The 17953-nt window shown below is 47.5% G+C and overlaps 1 protein-coding gene across 9 annotated transcripts in view; it reads left to right on the top strand.

The window, feature by feature from the left end:
- The window catches only part of TRAPPC9 (trafficking protein particle complex subunit 9), a 729895-nt gene that overhangs the window by 156192 nt on the left and 555750 nt on the right, over positions 1-17953 (top strand). For all 9 annotated transcript variants that reach the window (XM_063643571.1, XM_055287357.2, XM_063643573.1 and 6 more), the window contains 2 exons: positions 7811-7956; positions 16340-16425. In XM_063643571.1, coding sequence (XP_063499641.1) covers positions 7811-7956; positions 16340-16425 — 232 coding nt within the window. The remainder of the gene's footprint in view (positions 1-7810; positions 7957-16339; positions 16426-17953) is intronic.

The following is a 17953-nucleotide window of genomic DNA, read 5'->3' as shown; positions in this document are numbered from 1 at the left end:
AACCCACGGAACACCAGTACGACTGGTCAAATGAAAGGGAATGTCTTTGGAACATTTGGACAGCCGGAGTATCTCATAGCCTACTCTGCTCCCCACTGCTTAGAGAACAGACTCTAATGTACTTGCTTTGCATGGCTTGCAGGGCCTCTGTGGCCTGCCCTGTCTCCAGATTTGATTGTGAGCCCCCTATTTCCCTGGTCCTACGCTCCTGCTTTCCCTTGTGGGAATACTTAAGAGTGGGCCAAATGTGTGCCTGGTTTTGTTCCTTCGTTTAGGCTTTATCTCTGGCTTGGAATGCCTGTGCTTCCCTGCTCTGCCTGACGACACTTAGTCATCTTTCATGATTTTAGTTCAAGGATTATGTCCTCTATAAAGCCTTTTCCGGAGCCACCCAGGTAGAAATGACTATACTTTCTTTGTAAGTTAGGAATTATTTCAGCTGTAAAGAATAGAAGACCTAATAGTAGGTAGTCAACAGGAAGTTACTTTTCTAGTTTATTAAGAAGCTGGAAACAGGTGGCCTCTCTGTAACTCTGCCTTTACCTCATGATTACCAGATGGCTGCCGCAGCTCCAGATAACACATCTACATCCAAGGCAGAAAGATGGGAGAAGGAGCAGGTCTAGGGATGTCTATCTTTTGCTTAATAGGGAAGCAAAAATGTTCTTGACAGATTCGAGTAGACTTCTGCCCCAGTCTCATTAACAGGAAGTGTGTCTCATGACCATCTCTAATTGCAAGGCAGGCTGAGAAAATAAATATTTAGCTTTCCTAGAATCTGTGATATAGGTGGGGAATGGAGAATGGGGTCAGAAATTCGTGCTTGGTCAGCCAGCCAACAGTATATGCCATATCTTTCTTCTGTAGTGCTTATGGAACTTGACTGTGCATCTTTGTTGACATTTTGGGTCCTTCTCTCTTCTTTGTCTTTGTAGCCCCCAGGTGACCTTGTGTGTTGAATGAGTAAATAGTTGGATGCCTTAGAATATTTTGTAATAGCAGCTGATAGAAACCAGACTAACTTAGGCAAAAATAATTTATGGCACATATACCTGGAAAGTTCAGGGAGGAATTCAGGTAGGGCTGGAGTCAGGGCTCAAACAACCTCATCAAAACTTGGTTTCTTTCCCTCTGAGCTCTGTCCTCTGCAGCGTTGACTTTAGTTGCAGGCCCCAGGTGCTATCAGAGTGGCTCATCAGCTCCAGGCCTCACATCCTCTTGCTACTGTGTCCAGGAAAAGAGAGCAGGTGCCTTTTAGTAACACCTGTAAAGGAACACTGCTTTCTTTCAGGGGGACAATGTCTTTTTGCTTTTCACTGCCCCTCATGGGGTTATGTACTCAGATTGGACTGAGTCCCTGCAAACCACATGGCTGCAAGGAGACCATGTATAGTTCCCCTAAAGCAAAACCTAGGAATAGTTGGGCACAGGAGAAGAGGCATGTGGACGTTAAGAGGCAACTGATAAGGACACAATAGCAAATGACACCCAAGGCCCACTCATCCCACCACACTGCTCTAGATCAAAAGTCTTGGTTTTGGTTTGTGACCTGTAATGCTTATGAGTCAAGATAACACATTGACGAATAGCTGCCCTTCCCAAGTCAGAAAGCATACCTTGGAAAAATGCAACCTTGAAGCAAGTGCACGCTTTATGAACTGCATGTTCTCTTCCTTGGACTCGTGACACTTTCTGATGCAGAGGGCTGGTTATATGCTTCTATTCTTACTAATAAACAGGCTCATGTTTTATATGAGACTAATTTTCATCCATAGATAAAAATGTGCACACTTTAATATGCTGGCCAGATTCACTTTTCATGCCTTTCTCCTAAGTTTTTGCCATTTGAAAGTAGGGAGAATTAGGACAGATGTGATGTCCTTGCTCCATAATTCTTCTTCTTTTTTTTTTTTTTGAGACAGAGTCTTGCTCTGTTGCCGAGGCTGGAGTGCAGTGGCGCAGTCTAGGCTCACTGCAACCTCCACGTCCCAGGTTCAAGCAATTCTCCTGCCTCAGCCTCCCGAGTAGCTGGGACTACAGGTGCATGCCACCATGCCTGGCTAATTTTTGTATTTTTAGTAGAGACAGGGTTTCACTATGTTGGCCAGGCTGGTCTCAAACCCCTGACCTTATGATCCACCTGCCTTGGCCTCCCAAAGTGCTAGGATTGTATGAGCCACTGCTCCTGGCCTCCGTAATTCTTTAGCCTCCAGCACTTTTCTTTTTCTTGTCAAAGCAAGATCTTTTTTCCCCCAAGAGATGCCATGGGCCATACTTCTAGAAAAGACTGTACGCCACTTCCTCCTCTAAGACTGCAATGATGATGTGTGAGGGATACTGATGTGTACGCATCTCTGTAGGTTTCAGAAAGGAAGGATAGTAACTAAAATGCATTGACATATTTATGCCAAGCACCAATAAACCCCCTTCATGTAAAATTGGAAAAGCCACTGGCTTTTGTTCAGTAGTCTTGTATTCCTATCCCACATTCTGCAGTTAGTTGTGTGACTTTGAACAAATGATTTAACTTCCTCTTCTTGAACTGAGGTTGATGAGACATACCTCCCATGCATGGATCAAATGAAATGTTTGGGAAATTGTTTTATAAGCAAGAAGGCTCTTTGCAGACATGAGTTCTTATAGAGGTTTCAGGGAATTTTGCCTCTAATTAGATGTCACCTTACCATTCCCTGTCAGTTTTTACTTTTGTTTGTACATGTTAAATTAAATCAAATGAATTAGTTCCATCACTTCCTTAAGAAATGCAGATATGTAGCTATTTAGTTATTTTAAAAAATTCCTGGGTCAGGTGCGGTGGCTCACGCCTGTAATGCGAACACTTTGGGAGGCCGAGACAGGTGGATTGCCTGAGCTCAGGAGTTCCAGACCAGCCTGGCCAACGTAGCAGAACCCTATCTCTTCCAAAAATACAAAAAATTAGTCGGATGTGGTAGCACATGCCTGGAGTCCCAGTTACTTGGGTGGCTGAGGCACCAGAATTGCTTGAACCCAGGAGGCGGAGGTTGCAGTGAGCGGAGATCGCACCACTGCACTCCAGCCTGGGTGACAGTGCGATTCTCTCTCTCTCTCTCTCTCTCTCTCAAAAAAAAGAAAAAGTTAAGGTAACCAGAGTGAAGGGAAAGTAACAGTGGGATAGAAAACTAAAGTGACAAGTTCTGTTAGTACCTGGAATTCATAATGTCCTACGTAATGGCTGGAGATGGGAGAGAGCATGATTCTGAGGTAACTGACAAGAAGGAAGCGTGATTGACTACAAGAGCCCCCCGTCTCAAGAATAGGCGTGTGTCAGTCACACTGAGGAAATGCATCTCTTCCCAGCAATGAGGAGGGAAACCTCTTTAGTGGATTCTCTTGAAGAGAATGTTCTGATGTTTCGAGTAGCATGCTCAGCAACATCCTCACGAAGATCTAGGCAGGTGTCTGACGTTGTTTCGCTGTTAGCATTTGGTAATGCACACTAAGGGCATGGGCCGGAGCACCAGGGGATGAAGGTGGCTCCCCCAGAGGACAGGGCGGTGTGACCCTCTGTTGCCTGGCTTGTGTTAGCCCCCCTGCTGCCAGCATCTAGGATAACGGGTGGGCCGCTGTGCATCACACGCTCCTTCATGAATGCCATTTCTCATAAGTGAGCTTTTGGCAGGAGTTGGGCAACAGAGAATCCAGAGTTATGTTCTCAGGCATCAAGAAGAGCTGGCAGGTGTCTGCTGATGCCGACCGAGGGGAGCGGGCCCGTGTTGTTAATGCTCTCAGCACCTGGTCCGTGGCAGGCCTGCAGTGGATCTGTGTGTGTAGTTAAATGTTCACATCACATGTAGGGTTGTCCCCCTCTTCCTAAATCCTTGTTCATCATCTCCACCTGAAGGGAGGCCTGGGCAGTAGCTATGGACTAGGACAAGGTGCTTCCTTAGGAAACAAGTCTGGGACTGTCTTCATGTATCAACCAAACACTTCAATGTCCTATGCCCGGAAACATGGATTTTACCAGTTTAATAAAAAAAAAAAATTGGGGCCGGGCACGGTGGTTCACGCCTGTAATACTGGCACTTTGGGAGGCAGAGGTGCGCAGATCACTGGAGGTCAGGAGTTCGAGACCAGCCTGGCGAACGTGGCGAAACTTCGTCTCTACTAAAAATACAAAAATTAGCCGGGCGTAATGGTGGGTGCCTGTAGTCCCAGCTACTTGGGAGGCTGAGGCAAGAGAATCGCTGGAACCCAGAAGGTGGAGGTTGCAGTGAGCCAAGATCGTGCCACTGCATTCCCGCCTGGGTGACAAGAGCGAGACTCTGTCTCAAAAAAAAAAAAAAAACAAAACGTTAAGTCAGGCATTGCAGGTCAACCCCTGTGACATAAGAAGAGCTCAGTAATATGTACACTTGAAGACTAAAGCTCCTGTTAGTGTTACAGGATGAGTTGGTTGAAAAATGTCTACATTGGTGAGTAAATTATCAGACCTGCTATATAGAATCGTTAAACATAAACGAATTTACTGCTGGGGATGGCTCATAATTATGACTTCGGTTTTAGAATAGATGATCAGAGCCATTTTCTTTTCCCTTGAGGCCTTTCTTAGTATTAGACAATAAAACTATTTTAGCAATTTACAGGAAAATACTTACTTGTTCTGTGTAGCATGGGAGCATGAACTAGGCTCACCCAAAGATGGTTTCAAGTAATTATGATGCAAGTAATGAAAAAGGAGCCAAAATACATCCCTATTTTAATTGTATTCCAAAATTCAATTAATAAAATATTTATTGAGTGCCTAAGATGCGCCTTTGGCCCAAGGCTAATTGCGAAGAGATGGTAGTGGCCAAGCATGATCTCATCTGCCAGGAGGCGGCCAAGCCCACATCCTGTTGCTGTTGCCCAGAGTTAAAGCAGAGGATGGTTCTGATAGAACTATAAGTGATCTTTTCTCCTTACTTGTGGAATTCTCCGCAAAAATGATATAGTGTGTACACAGTAGCCAACAGTAGACTATCAGGCCCCTAGTAAGTGTGTAGATTATTAACACACTGTAAGTCCTGGATTATTATTAAGGAAGTGGAATAGAGTTTCAGTGCCATTTCCAGTTAACCAGTGAGTCTTTAATTTGGGGGCAGTGATGGGGGAGTGGGATTCATTGAATTTTTTTTTTTTTTTAGAGCTAACAATGAGCTCCTTCAACCTGGAAAAGAGCTTAAGAGTCAATGAAGGCATTTACGTGAACAAAGACCCAAATCCTCTAGTCAGAGTGAGCTTCGAGTTGCTTTGATACGTTTAAAACTTAAACTTTTGAGTTAATTCTACCGTGTGAGGAAGGATTCTAGGCATTTATTCAGAGAGGTGTTTAGAGGCCCAAATTCAGGGTCGTGCTTCGGCCTCCCAGACGCCAATCAGGATGTAGCCTCCATGGTTGTGTTCGTGCCACCATCCAGGATTTTCTCCCATACATGGTCTAGCGGCCAAGCCATAACCTTCCTTAAGAATTTCTTACACCAGAGCTGTTTGGAGCTGGTAAGAATTGTATAGCGGCATTCAGGATGGGAGCGGCTGGCCCCACCTTGCTACTACAGCTGGCGCGGTCGCCCTTTCCAGCTAGCTCAGTTACTCCGGACTCGGAGCAAGCAGCCTCCACGCTGTCACACACACGAGGCACTTGAGGCCAGTTGTAGTCCCCACCCATCTCTTCTTGGATACGTTTCCCTGTGAATAAGATTGATGAATTAAAAACCGAGAAACAAAAGGTGAGTGGTTTTTGACTGTCATTCCTCTTGACCAGTTCGTCTGGCGTCGCGTTCCTGATCAGCGCTCTGCCGTGTTTTGCGCGGCCCCGACGGCTGCTGCTCCTGAGGGAAGTCAGGTTTTTACGGTGTCAGCAGTTTCCAGATGGAATCTGTCAAAATCCTCCTTGTCTTGGACCCTTTATCCCTGGACCTCTGCTTTACTGTTGGCAGCTTCATAGGCCAAGTACAATTTTTATTAGTTATGCAGCTAGAGACAGATAAGGCCCTGGTGCCCCTGTCCTCAGCAGGCTCACGGCTGAGTGGAAACAGATACAAAATGAAATGGTTCTGATCCGCTATGATAAAGGCACAATGAAGGGCACACACAACGCGAAGGGAGCTGGGGAGCACGTGCTGGGTGTGCTCTTGGTCTGGAGGGCACGGGGTTAGCACCATCTCCTGCTGTACTGAGGGTGGTGGGTGAGAACCACGCACGTGGCAGGCTCTCCGGGGCTGGGATGTGGGTCTCTGGTGGGGATTGTCTGCTGAGTGCTGTAGGCGTGCTTTGCACAGGGCAGGATGGAACGAGACATCTGAGGTCCCTCCTCACTGAAAGAGGTGGTGATTTTGTGGATTTTGTAAGGCAGTCGTTGTTACGCAGTATAGATTAGGGTGCACTGTGGCAGAATAATTAATCCTGAAATCTTCGTGATTTACTGTAACAACAGTTTCTACCTTACTTGCACAAGTTTGATGTGGATTGGGCGGCTCTCCGGGGCAGCTGAGCTCTGGGAGGTTGCTCCGTGCTCCAGGCCGTATCTGTCTGGTGCTCCACCTTCTCGATGTCCAGCCTCCAGGATCGCCATGGCCGTGTGGTCTGGCCCGTTGCTCTAAAGTGTGTGTCTTACAGAGGCCTCGGTGGCTCCCACTCACAACCTACTGGCCAGAGCTCCTCAGGTGGCCTCACCTTCCTGCGGAGGCCGGGAGGCGGGGGGTGGGGAGCATGTAGATTCATCACGATCAGTGTCACTATCAGTCTTCCCGTTTTCCCACCTCCACCCCTTGTCCTTTCTGTCTGACGTCCAGGAGTGTTCCAGGTCTTAACCACCATCTTCCCAAACTGGTCACAAGGGTGACAGCACCTTCTAATGCTGTGGTTTAAGAGCATAGTGTCACCTATTGCTATTGCTTTCCAGCTGTCGGATTTGGGGCAATATACTTAGTCCGTCTTGTGTGAGTTTCCTTATTGATGACATGGAGACAATAGTACTAGTACCCAAACTGAGAAGGTGTTTGTGATGTTTAAGTGAGATAATACATATGCAGTGGTTAGCACAGTGCCTGATCATGCTCAGGCTCCATGGATTGGTAAATTTATCTTAATGCTAGCTGGATGAATTCGGGCATGAGTGTAGATTGGCAGACATCCACAGCTGGGATGCTGTGGCAAGCAATGTCAGATACAGATGCTGCAGCTGGAGAGGCAGTCATGCATGCAAGTAGAGCAGAGGGTGCTGTTGACCTTCTCATGGGTGCCATCTCTTCCCATGGGTCAGGGTCCAGCTTCCACTTGCTGTGGGCAGGTCCCTCAGGAAAGGGAGAGGCAGAGAGAGAAGAGCCATCCTCTGCCAGGCAGTGGGCCCTGTGCCAGGAGTCTTTAGCTGGATCCTCCCCACGGGTCCTTGGGGAAGGTGGTGGCCCCACCTACACTTTATGCACAAGGAACCTATGTCTTAGAGATGGCCAGGCACGTGCCCAAAGGCACACAGCTGGTAAGTGTGCAGCGAGATTTCAAGCTGGCCTTTCTGACTCCAGACCATCCTTGGGCCCAGTTCAGGAGTCCCCAGAGGGAAGTGGCTGCTCCCCCAGTTCCAGGGAGTGATTTCCCCTCTCTGGGAGAGTCTTGAGTTACTGTTGCAACACTTTCTTGGTGTGTCCTGTTGCCTCGGAGTGCTCTTCCTCCCTCCATTTATCTTCTTTCTGACTGATTTACTGTTTTTCTAACACATCCTGTTTGGTTGTGTTTATCCTGAAACCATGCTACCCAGACAGTTGAAGTATTTGTGTTCTGTTTGAAACAACAGGCATGTGAAACTGTTGAACCTTCCTGCTAGCCTCCGGCCACACAAAATGAAAAGCTTGCTGGGTCAGAACGTGTCAACCAAAAGTCCCTTCATCTATTCACCAATTATCGCACACAACCGTGGAGAAGAGCGGAACAAGAAAATAGGTAGGATGTCGATCCTGGCTTTCCCACCGCGCTCTGCCGCCTGATTTCCAATGGCTTTTCTAGATTTTTAGAGCAGAATTTTGAGCCAGTTCATGCATGTGCGTGTGTGTGTGTGCATGGATGTGTGCACACATGCATATGTGTGTATATGTGTGTGTATGTGTGCATGCATGCGCCTGTGTGTATGTATGCATGCATGTATGCATATGTGTGTATGTGTGTATGCATGCACACGTGCATGTATGTGTGCATGCATATGTGTGTTTACGTGTATGTGCATGTGTGGATGTGTGCACACGTGCGTGTGTGCAGTCTGTCATGGAAGTTTATTTGATTTGCTCCTTTTGGCAGGCAATTGCCCATAGATCTGATTTTAAAAAATTTATTTCATCTAAGACTTTTGTTAACTGAGACTTATGTGAACTACAGAAGAGTGAAAATTGGAGATGTAGACTGATTTTCCAAGGGCTGAAGTGACTTCTGAATCATCAAAGAAAGATTCAGGGTTGGGTTGTGTTCAGGATTGAGTGGGGGATGAGGTAATTGTGTTATGTTCTTTTGTGAACACAGGAGATCAGGATAGCCAGTCCTGGGGCTAAGCTGTGCTGTGGGAGAGACTGGGAGTGGGCAGTCTCTCCTGAGCTTTCCTGTGTCTGAGCTCTCGTCCCTCCTGCACCAGGGCTCAGCATGCACCACCAGCCCTGTCCCTTGGTGTCCTACCCAAAGCCCGGCTGTGGTGCCAAGCTCCCCGTCCCTTGCTGCCACAAAGACATGCCCCAGGCCCCTTGCAGGAGATTGTGATTGCCAGTCACTGGGGACCACTCCTGGTCTAGCCCACATGTCCTGTGACAGAACCTTGAGGGCCTGGAGGCTGGCCGCTGCCTGGCGACTGCCGGGGCCTCCGAGGAGTGTGAGCGGGAGGCCTGTGTGACCGCGGCGCTCTGTGTTTGATATCCAGTGCTTTCTTCTCCTTCTGTTTCTTTATTTCTACTCTTAACTCCTATACCTCCAATTTAGGAAAAAGGCATTCCAGCTCCTTTTTCCACCACGCTTTTCTTTCCAGGACAGAGGCTTCCCGTTGCACTCCCAAGCTCACCCACACCCCGAGTTACGGACTGCAGGCGCTCCCTGACCCCGCCTGCCCACACCCCTCCCACTCTGTCGGGCTTTTCATGCCACCTCCTGCCACCATCACTCTGGTTTAGCCACAGTGACTCCTTTCTGGTCGTGGAAAGAAACAGGCTTGTTCCAGGCCCAGGGCTTTGGGGCTGACTCTTTCCTCTGCCAGGAACTCGTCCCCTGCCCCTCTATCATTGGCTCTCTTGTTGTCACATCCTTTTGGTCTCTGTTCAAATGCCCCCTCCCTCAGAGGGATGTTCTGTGATCCCAGCGCCTTGCAGGCCACTCCTCCCACCATCTCGAGCGGTGCTGTCTGGGATTCTCTTCCCAGCTTCTCTCCAGCTCAAATCCACACTGGCCCATTGATGCTTTGTCCCACAATATCACCTGAAGCCCAGAATTCTGTCAGGCTGTGTGCAGCTGCTGTCTCCCCAGCACCTGGAGCAGTGACAAAAGAATGAATGAATGGATGGGGTACATATTATGAATCCCATGTTATAGACTTTATAGACAGGGAAACTGATTCAGGACGTTTAAGTGTCATGTCCAAGAACTCACAGGAGAACCTAGATCTCACTGTACGTTTCATGTTCCTGGCAGGGCATGGTAGAATTCAAGGCAGAAGGGACAATTAAGAGCATTACGTGTAGCACATAATCTTTTTTTTTTTTTTTTTTGAGACAGGGTCTAGGTCTGTCACCCAGGCTGGAGTGCAGTGGTGTAATTAGGGCTCACTGCTGCCTCAACCTCCTGGGCTCAATTGATCCTCCTGCCTCAGCCTCCCGAGTAGCTGGGACCACAGGTGCACACTACCACACCCACTGATTTTTGTATTTTTTGTAGAGACGGGGTTTTGCCATGTTGCCCAGGCTGGTCTCGAATTCTTGGGGTCAGGTGAATTGCCTGCCTCAGCCTCCTAGAGAGCTGGGGTTACAGGTGGGGACCTCTGCGTCCAGCCAGCACATTTGTCTTGATGAGCATTTCTCGTATATTACTAGCTCTAGGATTTCTTAGCTTCTGTAAGTGTCTCATAATAAACTTCATTAACAATTTGTAAATTATCTGAATGCCTTAAAAAATAAAGTGCTTCAGAGGAAATAAAGTTGTTTGCTGAGATAAAGGGCATAACTAGGGTAGGAGTACTCAAAGAACCTTGTGCTTTTAAAAATGGTAATCATTTCTTTTATTCTAATTGTGCTTTATAAGAGGCTATCATATGTTATCGTATTTAGTTTTTCCAGTATTTTTGGGAGATTTCGTTTTTATCTCCCTTTTACAGATGAGGAAACAAACTCAGAGAAACGACTTTTAGAAGTGACTAAAAGTTACTCAGTTAGTGACAAGCTTGATTTCACATCACAGACCACGTGTCCCGTTCCCGTTAGTACCCTGTGGTTTCCTCTCACGTGCACAGTAGGTGTGGGAGAGACCTATTACCTGGACCCCACAGTCCTCACCCTCGGCTGGTTTTTCTGTTTAGTTCATGCAGGCAAGACACAAACACAAGAAGTTGACTATCGAGACTAAATGTGAATAAAAGATCTCTAAAACCGTACACTTGTCAGCAGGGGTACCTGGTTACTTACACGTTGAACTTGAATGAACAATAAACACTGGGCTAACTGGGAGTGGGGTGTGGGGTGGGGGCCCCCCAGACCCTGGAGAAGCCCTCTGGAGGCTCAGACGCTGCCTCCCTCTGAGGAGCCGTGCGGGCTTTGCAAGGAGCGGCTCCAGCTGTTCTAGCTGTTCACTGTTAGAATGAGAAGAAAATAAAGAGACATGGGGTCATGCCCTTGAAAAACTGCAGTCAATACTGTATTTTGGAAAATTTCTGAAAACGTGAGTGCTAACTATATAGTCTACTATAGAATTTGTGTGTGTGTGTGTTATGTGTGTGTATGTGTGTATGCGTGTGTGTATGTGTGTATGCGTGTGTGTATGTGTGTATGCGTGTATGTGTGTATGCATGTGTATGTGTGTGTATGAATGTGTAGATGTGTGTATGCATGTGTATATGTGTGTATGCATGTATATATTGTGTGTATGCATGTGTGTATGTGGGTGTGTGTCTATGCATGTATGTGTATGTGTGTATGCGTGTGTATGTGTGTATGCATGTGTATATGTGTGTATGCATGTGTATATGTGTGTATGCATGTGTATATTGTGTATGCGTGTGTGTATGCGTGTGTGTCTATGCATGTGTGTGTATGTGTGTATGCGTGTGTGTGTGTATGCATGTGTATATGTATGTATGTGTGTGTATATTGTGTGTGTGCATGTGTGTATGTGTGTGTGTATGCATGTGTGTGTATGCGTGTGTGTATGTGTGTGTATGCATGTGTGTGTGTATGCGTTTTTAAAATGCCATTTTTAGTCTATTGATTCTGAAAGACACCCCAACTTTGTCTCTCCTGCCACTGCTTCTCTGATCTGGAGAACATGAGGTGACAGGAAGCATAGGCACTGGGTAGACGTGGTGGATGGACAGGCAGGGCCTGATGGTGGCCCCAGATGTGCTCCAGCGTGTGTTGTGGTAAGCAGGAGAGAGCTGTACAAATCCTGTCCTCACTGTGTTTTGGCCTCCTGTGGGAACTCCACCTTTCCTCTCTGGAGGGCGTCTTCCAAGCTCCGTGGGGATAGGCAGGCCACCCTTAGGGCTCCTCTGTCTCCCCTGGCCCCAGACGTGCTGTCCTATGAGTGCTCAGGCTCTTCCCCCTGGGACCTTCTAGAGTCTCTGGCTGCTTTTTTGTGTTCTTCTCGGGGTTGGTGATGAGCTCTCTCCCCTACAGAACTTTTGAGGAAACCTTCAGTCCTTTTGTTGAGAAAAACTTCTAGAGGTGATTTAGGAGACTGGAGGTGTGAGACTCTACTTCTCAGGATGGGTCATGTGATTTGTGGGGCCCAGTGCAAAATGCAAACACAGGGCCTTTGTTCAAACATTACGAAGAATTTGAAGACAGCAACAGCAGAGCGTGAACCCAGATGCCAGGGCGCAGGGCCCTGTGCCACTGATGGCATGGATTGCAGGCCCTGCCTCTCTGCTTTTCCTTTTCAATTTTAATAAATTGTTGGCCGAGTGTGGTGGCCCATGCCAGTAATCCCAGCACTTTGGGAGGCTGAGGCGGGTGGATTGCTTGAGCCCAGGAGTTCGAGACCAGCCTGGCCAACATGGCAGAACCCCATCTCTACACAAAATACGAAAAATTAGCCAGACCTGGTGGTGGGCACCTGTGGTCCCAGCTACTTGGGAGGCTGAGGTGGGAGAATCACCTGAGCCCAGGAGGTCGAGGCTATAGTGAGCCAAGACTGGGTGCCAGAGCAAGACCCTACCTCAGAAAACAAAAAGACATTGTCGAAGATTCCTTTTATGAAAATTACAGTCTGCATTTGTTGAAGAGGGCTTAAGCAAACATCATCCAGTGATTCTCAAAACTATTTGATGCTGAAGCTACAGGCATTATTGTGTTCCCTATTTGCAGATGAGAAAATTAAGACTGAACGAATGTAAGTACCTGCCCCAGGTCAGATAGCTTGTCAATGACAGCCCCCAGGCTCCATGCCAGGTTGCAGGACTCGATGCCCAGGGCCTTTTTTCTTTATAATATGGCTTCTCACTGTAGTAAGAAGTACCTGCTCATCTGGGCTGAGGACAAATTCAGCAGATGATGTAAGATTTTTTTTCTGAGATATAATGCAAGTTTCAGCCAAAATGCACATTATTTGTTTGGTAGGAAAATGTAATTTATATCCCATAGCTTCTAATATCTTTTTGGCAGTGTACTGATCAGTGAGTGCTTGCCCAGAGGCTTGACAGATCACATAACTTTAACCTAAATTTCCAGTCTCTCTAAATGAACCTCGGCGTATAATTGGGGGAGGTATCATCACAGCAGGTGGCATAGGGTTTTAGAGATGAAGAAACTCTTGAGGGCAGTGTTTGAGACCATTTTCCACTTTAACTTGGAATAGTTCATGAGTCTTTGTGTGTTGGCTGGTGTGGCCATCATCTGAGCTACATCCATGCAAAGATGACTGCAACACTGGCCTCAGCTTGAGTGTGTTGGGTTGAAGGCCTTCTGTCATTTGTGATAGGTCTTTGTGGTGCTGCCAGGCTTAGTGCCAAGGTCGACTGCTGCCCCAGAGGCAGCGTGGTGGCCTGGAGAGGCTGTGGCTGTCAGGTGGACTTGGGCTGCAGCCTGGCCCTGCAGCTCCCCACTGTGTGACTGTGGACAGCTGATTGCGCCTCTGTGGTCTGCAGTCATGCCATCTACGGAATGGGGACATTAGAAGCTGACACGGAGGGTGGTTCTGAGGATCAAGGGAGATAATGTTTCTAGAGTCCCTGGCAACCATTCAGTAACATTTTTGGTAGCAGTTATATGCCCTGTGCTATGTGCTGGGGATGCATTGATAAATCAGGAGTCTTTCCCGCCACGTGGGTCCATACAGTGTAGCAGAAAGAGATGAACTTGTCAATAAGTGCCACCGCCTGGTGCCGTGGGTCCACAGATGACAGCATGCACAGTGTGTCCCACAACAGGAAGGGCAGGGCCTGAGATGAGGGGGTTTCAGAGAGGCTGTTTCTTGTGCCTTCCCACTACTTCTGGGACAAAATAGTGAGGAAGGGCCACCACCGTGTGCTTTGACATGCTGAGGGTGGAAAGGGGTCATCTCCTTCTTTCAGCAAAAATCACTTTTCAGGTTGGGCGTGGTGGCTCACGCCTGTAATTCCAGTACTCTGGGAGGCCAAAATGGGGGGATTAGTTGAGGTCAGGAGTTCAAGACCAGCCTGGCCAACATGGTGAAACCCTGTCTCTACTAAAAATACAAACAAAATTAGCCGGGCATGGTGGCGCGCACCTGTAGTCCCACCTACTTGGGAGGCTGAGGCAGGAGACTCGTTTGAACCCAGGAGGTGGAAGTTGCAGTGAGCCGAGATGACACCATTGCACTCCAACCTGGGTACAGAGTGATACTCCATCTCAAAAAAAGAAAAAAAGAAGAATAAATTTTTATGTAATCAACAGTTTATTTTAGATTTACCCTTTAGTAGACATAGACCATCTAGTATACATTATTTTTTCAGTACCCTAGAAAATGATTTTTTAAATGGCTTATTATTATCATCATCATTATCATGACCATGATAGGGCAAGCTGTTTCTTAATTACCAGGCGTTAGCCACTTGTTTAAAGAGAGTGACCTTCTTCATTTGTGGTGAGTAGTGGGCTGGGATGCTGACCATCAGTGGCCCCGGGGCAGGCTGGGTGAGGTGGGGGGCAGGTGGGCTGGGAGCATGTTGTGCTCTGGCCACTGACTTATGTGAATGAGGAGGGCAGGTGAGCCCCCTCCCATTGAAGGTCCTCAGAAGCTGGTGGGCCTGGGAGTTGGGGGGCATGGAAGCTGGGATGAGGGAAGGACAAGACCTGAGTTTCCGGGGTCCTGAGAGGTGAAGCAGTAGGGTGAAAAGAGTGTAGGTTTTGGAGCCAGACAGACTGGAGTTCGAATCTCAGTTCTCTTGCTTCTCAGGACCGTAGGACGGGCAGGCGGGCCAGCCTGTCAGGGGAGTTCTCCTTTTTTGTAGAACGGGCATAACATTTGTACTGCTGAGATAGACTGTGGCCATTCACTGCATTGTCCAGAGGCTCAGATGAGTACGTGGTGGTGCAGGCATTAGGGGAACTGTTAGCTCACCTGGTAGGTAGGCACTGTATTAATTTATGCAATGTCAACATGCCAGCTCTGGGTCAGATGTCATAGGTGTGGTGGAGTCAGTTCTCATCTCTGTGCAGGGTGCAGAGTGTGTGGAAAAAGCTGTGTTTTGAGAACATGCTTATGAAAGCTCTGTGAAAGTTGAATGATTCTGGTCAACAGACTTTCTTATCTGCTAGAGAAAAAGCCCTCCACTGCCCTGTTAGCCACCTGTGTCTGCTCGGGATGCCTCTGAGTTTAGAGGCCTGAATCCAGCAGCTCCTCTCGCTTGCTGTGTGGTTCCTGGGCCAATTTATTACCCCGTTTGGACCTTGAGTGTTTGCCTTGCAGTGATGGGGGTTATCATACCTATCTCAGGAGGTCCTTATGCTGAGTAGTGAGATAACCTGTGTGGAAGTGCCTCACACCTAACACGTGCCTGCCACCTGTTGATTGATTCTGAAATTCCTTCTGGTTTGCCTAAGAGAGGACTGTAAAGGGAGGAGGGGGTGATGGAAATTGGGACAGATGCTGAATTAGCTTTCCGTTGCTTTGTAACAAATGACCACAGACTCAGTGGCTTAAAACAACACAAATCTGCTTCCTCACGATTTGTGTGGACTTCAGCTGGGTCCTCTGCTCAGGGATTCACAGGACTGAAATCCAAGTGTCATCTGGGGCTGTGTCCTCATCTAGAGGCTCAACTAAGGGAAGGGCCTGCTTTCACGACTCCGCAGGCTGTTCTTCGTTCATTTCCTGTGATCCCCGTTCTCTTGCCGGCTGTCTGCCAGTGCTGCTGTCAGCTCCTAGAGGCTGCTCTTAGGCCTTTGCCGTGTGGTCCCCTCCACAGGCCCTCTAGGCAAGATATGGTCTCCTGTGAGGTCTCACCTGATTAGAACAAGCCCATCCAGGACAACCTTCCTTTTGATTAACTCAGAGTCAACTGATAGGGGTCCTCAATCACATCAGCAAAATCTTTCCACCCTTGTTTTACAATATAGCCTAATCATCATATTCACACTGAAGGTGGGGATTACATAGTGCCTGCACACCAGGTTGTGCACAGCAAGGCTGGGGGTTTTGGAGGTCATCAGAATTCTGCCCCTGCACAGGTACTGAACTGCAGTTGACCTGGGAGTGGGTGGGGAGGAGAAGCCTCCCCTCTCACAATCTTAGGGGAATAGGGCAAATCACACTCCGTGTTACTCACAAGTGACCCCAGTGCCGTCTTCCTGTGTTGCCAGCCTCTGGGCCCCGTGAAGCGTGGTATGCCTTATGGCTCTGTACCAAGAACAGAGCCATCTGGACTGATGTCAGCATGAATACAGCCTGCTGAAGGCGGCGACAAGCACCATTCATGTGGCATCAAAGCGCCAGTGACGGCTGCCTCGCTTTGTTTCAGAGAAAGCTGGTGGTGGAAAAAGCAGCTTTGAATCATCCATCTCAAGATGATCATAGAGCCTGCTGCCTCACTGAGAATATAAATTGCCAGAGGAATAATTGGAAGCCATGTGGAAAGTGAAAAAATACAACTAATACATGGATTCATTTATGTGTGTGTGTTTTCTAGATTTCCAGTGGGTTCAAGGAGATGTGTGTGAAGTTCAGCTGATGGTATATAACCCAATGCCGTTTGAACTTCGAGTCGAAAACATGGTATGTATCACCAATCATTTGACCTTCTTGGGCTAACACACAAACTTCTCATTAAAGTAGGTTTTACTTAATGTCTGAGGCACACATCTTACGATATGTGTCTGTTTTTATGTTTGTTTTGCCAAAGCATATAAGCTTATTGTAAATGAAGACCATGTTTTGTTATTCCTGTGTCTTTAGGCTTGGTTCTCAATAAATATTTGAACCTACAAAGAAACCTCTGATTTGAACACACACTGAGCTTAGTTGATTGGGTATAAGATGTGAAATAATAATTTTGAAGCTTACATGAGATGCGTTGAGGTTGCAAAGTCCACATTCTGCCTGCTACTCAATGATATCAGCATTACTTTATTGCTGCAAGATGATAAGATGATCAACACCCCGGGGAAGAACAAGCTGTGGAATGGGAGGATAAATGACCACACCACCACCATGAGCTTTCTCTTGTTTTGAAATCCTGATGTCCCATTTCTGTCCTTTGTGTAGGGTGTGAAAAATTCACTTTGTAATCTCTTCTGTTGGAAATGCTTACCCCGTTCTCTAGTCAGGGGGAAGGAGATTTGTACTGGCCCTCTAAGCTGATTCTGTGTTTTCAGAGCAGGCCCTCCCCACGCCAATGTAGGTTCCATCTGTCGAGTCTTCTCTGCATTGCTGTGTGGTACTGCTGTGTAACTTTTCAGCAGCACGCAAAGGAGGGTGCTGTGAGAGTGGACGTTCTCTTTTAGAGTTTTATGACTGGTGTTCAGGGTAAGAGGTGGGCCTTTCATGCAGGTATCTTTCTGAGTGCGCTCGCCACGTGTCAGGCCCCAGGCAAGGCCCTGAGGGGACAGAGATGGTCACGCCCTGGTCCCTGCTGCGACTGTGATCAAGGCTCTGTTGGGGTGCACGAGCTGTTGCAGGCCTGATGTGGAGGGGAGTCTGCCTGGCCCTGGAGAGTCAAGGAAGGGTTCCTGGGACAGATGTGACAGCCTGGCCGTGAGTACAGGCTGAGTTGCAGTTTGCCAGGTGGACACGTGGTGGCTGTTGAAATGCTGTTTAGGCCTCTAGCACGTGGCATAGTTTCCCGAAATCGGTCTGAGCTCCTGGAAGCTCAGCTGGATGTTCAGCTTGTAGTCTCGAGGTGCACTCGGGAGAAGCGCTCCCCCTCCTGTTGGGTGAGGACTGACCTGCAGTAGGATTTGGCTCTGGCCTTTCCTGTGGCTTTCTGTCTCAGCCTTAGTAGGGAGAAGCAGTTTAGAGAATTTTCCCCAAAGCCGTTAAAGTATCAAATGCCTGCTGCTCTTTCTTACACATTTTTTTTTTGGTCTTAAAATGTAGCTTTCATTTTTATCTGGTTTAAAAACAAAATGTGCTTATTATAACAAATGAGGAAGAGCAGGGAACAAAATAAAAAGCACCACATGGAGATAGGCCACAAATCATGGGCAAAGTTTTAAAAACTAAATTAGGAAGTATTTTAAACCTATGAAATGTTACAGGGAATACTACACACTCGCATCTCCACCATTCACATTTAAAAAATGTT

Source organism: Symphalangus syndactylus, chromosome 7, assembly GCF_028878055.3.
Source record: "Symphalangus syndactylus isolate Jambi chromosome 7, NHGRI_mSymSyn1-v2.1_pri, whole genome shotgun sequence".
Lineage (NCBI taxonomy): Eukaryota > Metazoa > Chordata > Mammalia > Primates > Hylobatidae > Symphalangus > Symphalangus syndactylus.
Note: the sequence above shows the minus strand (reverse complement) of the source record. Positions and strands in the feature narration are given on the sequence as shown.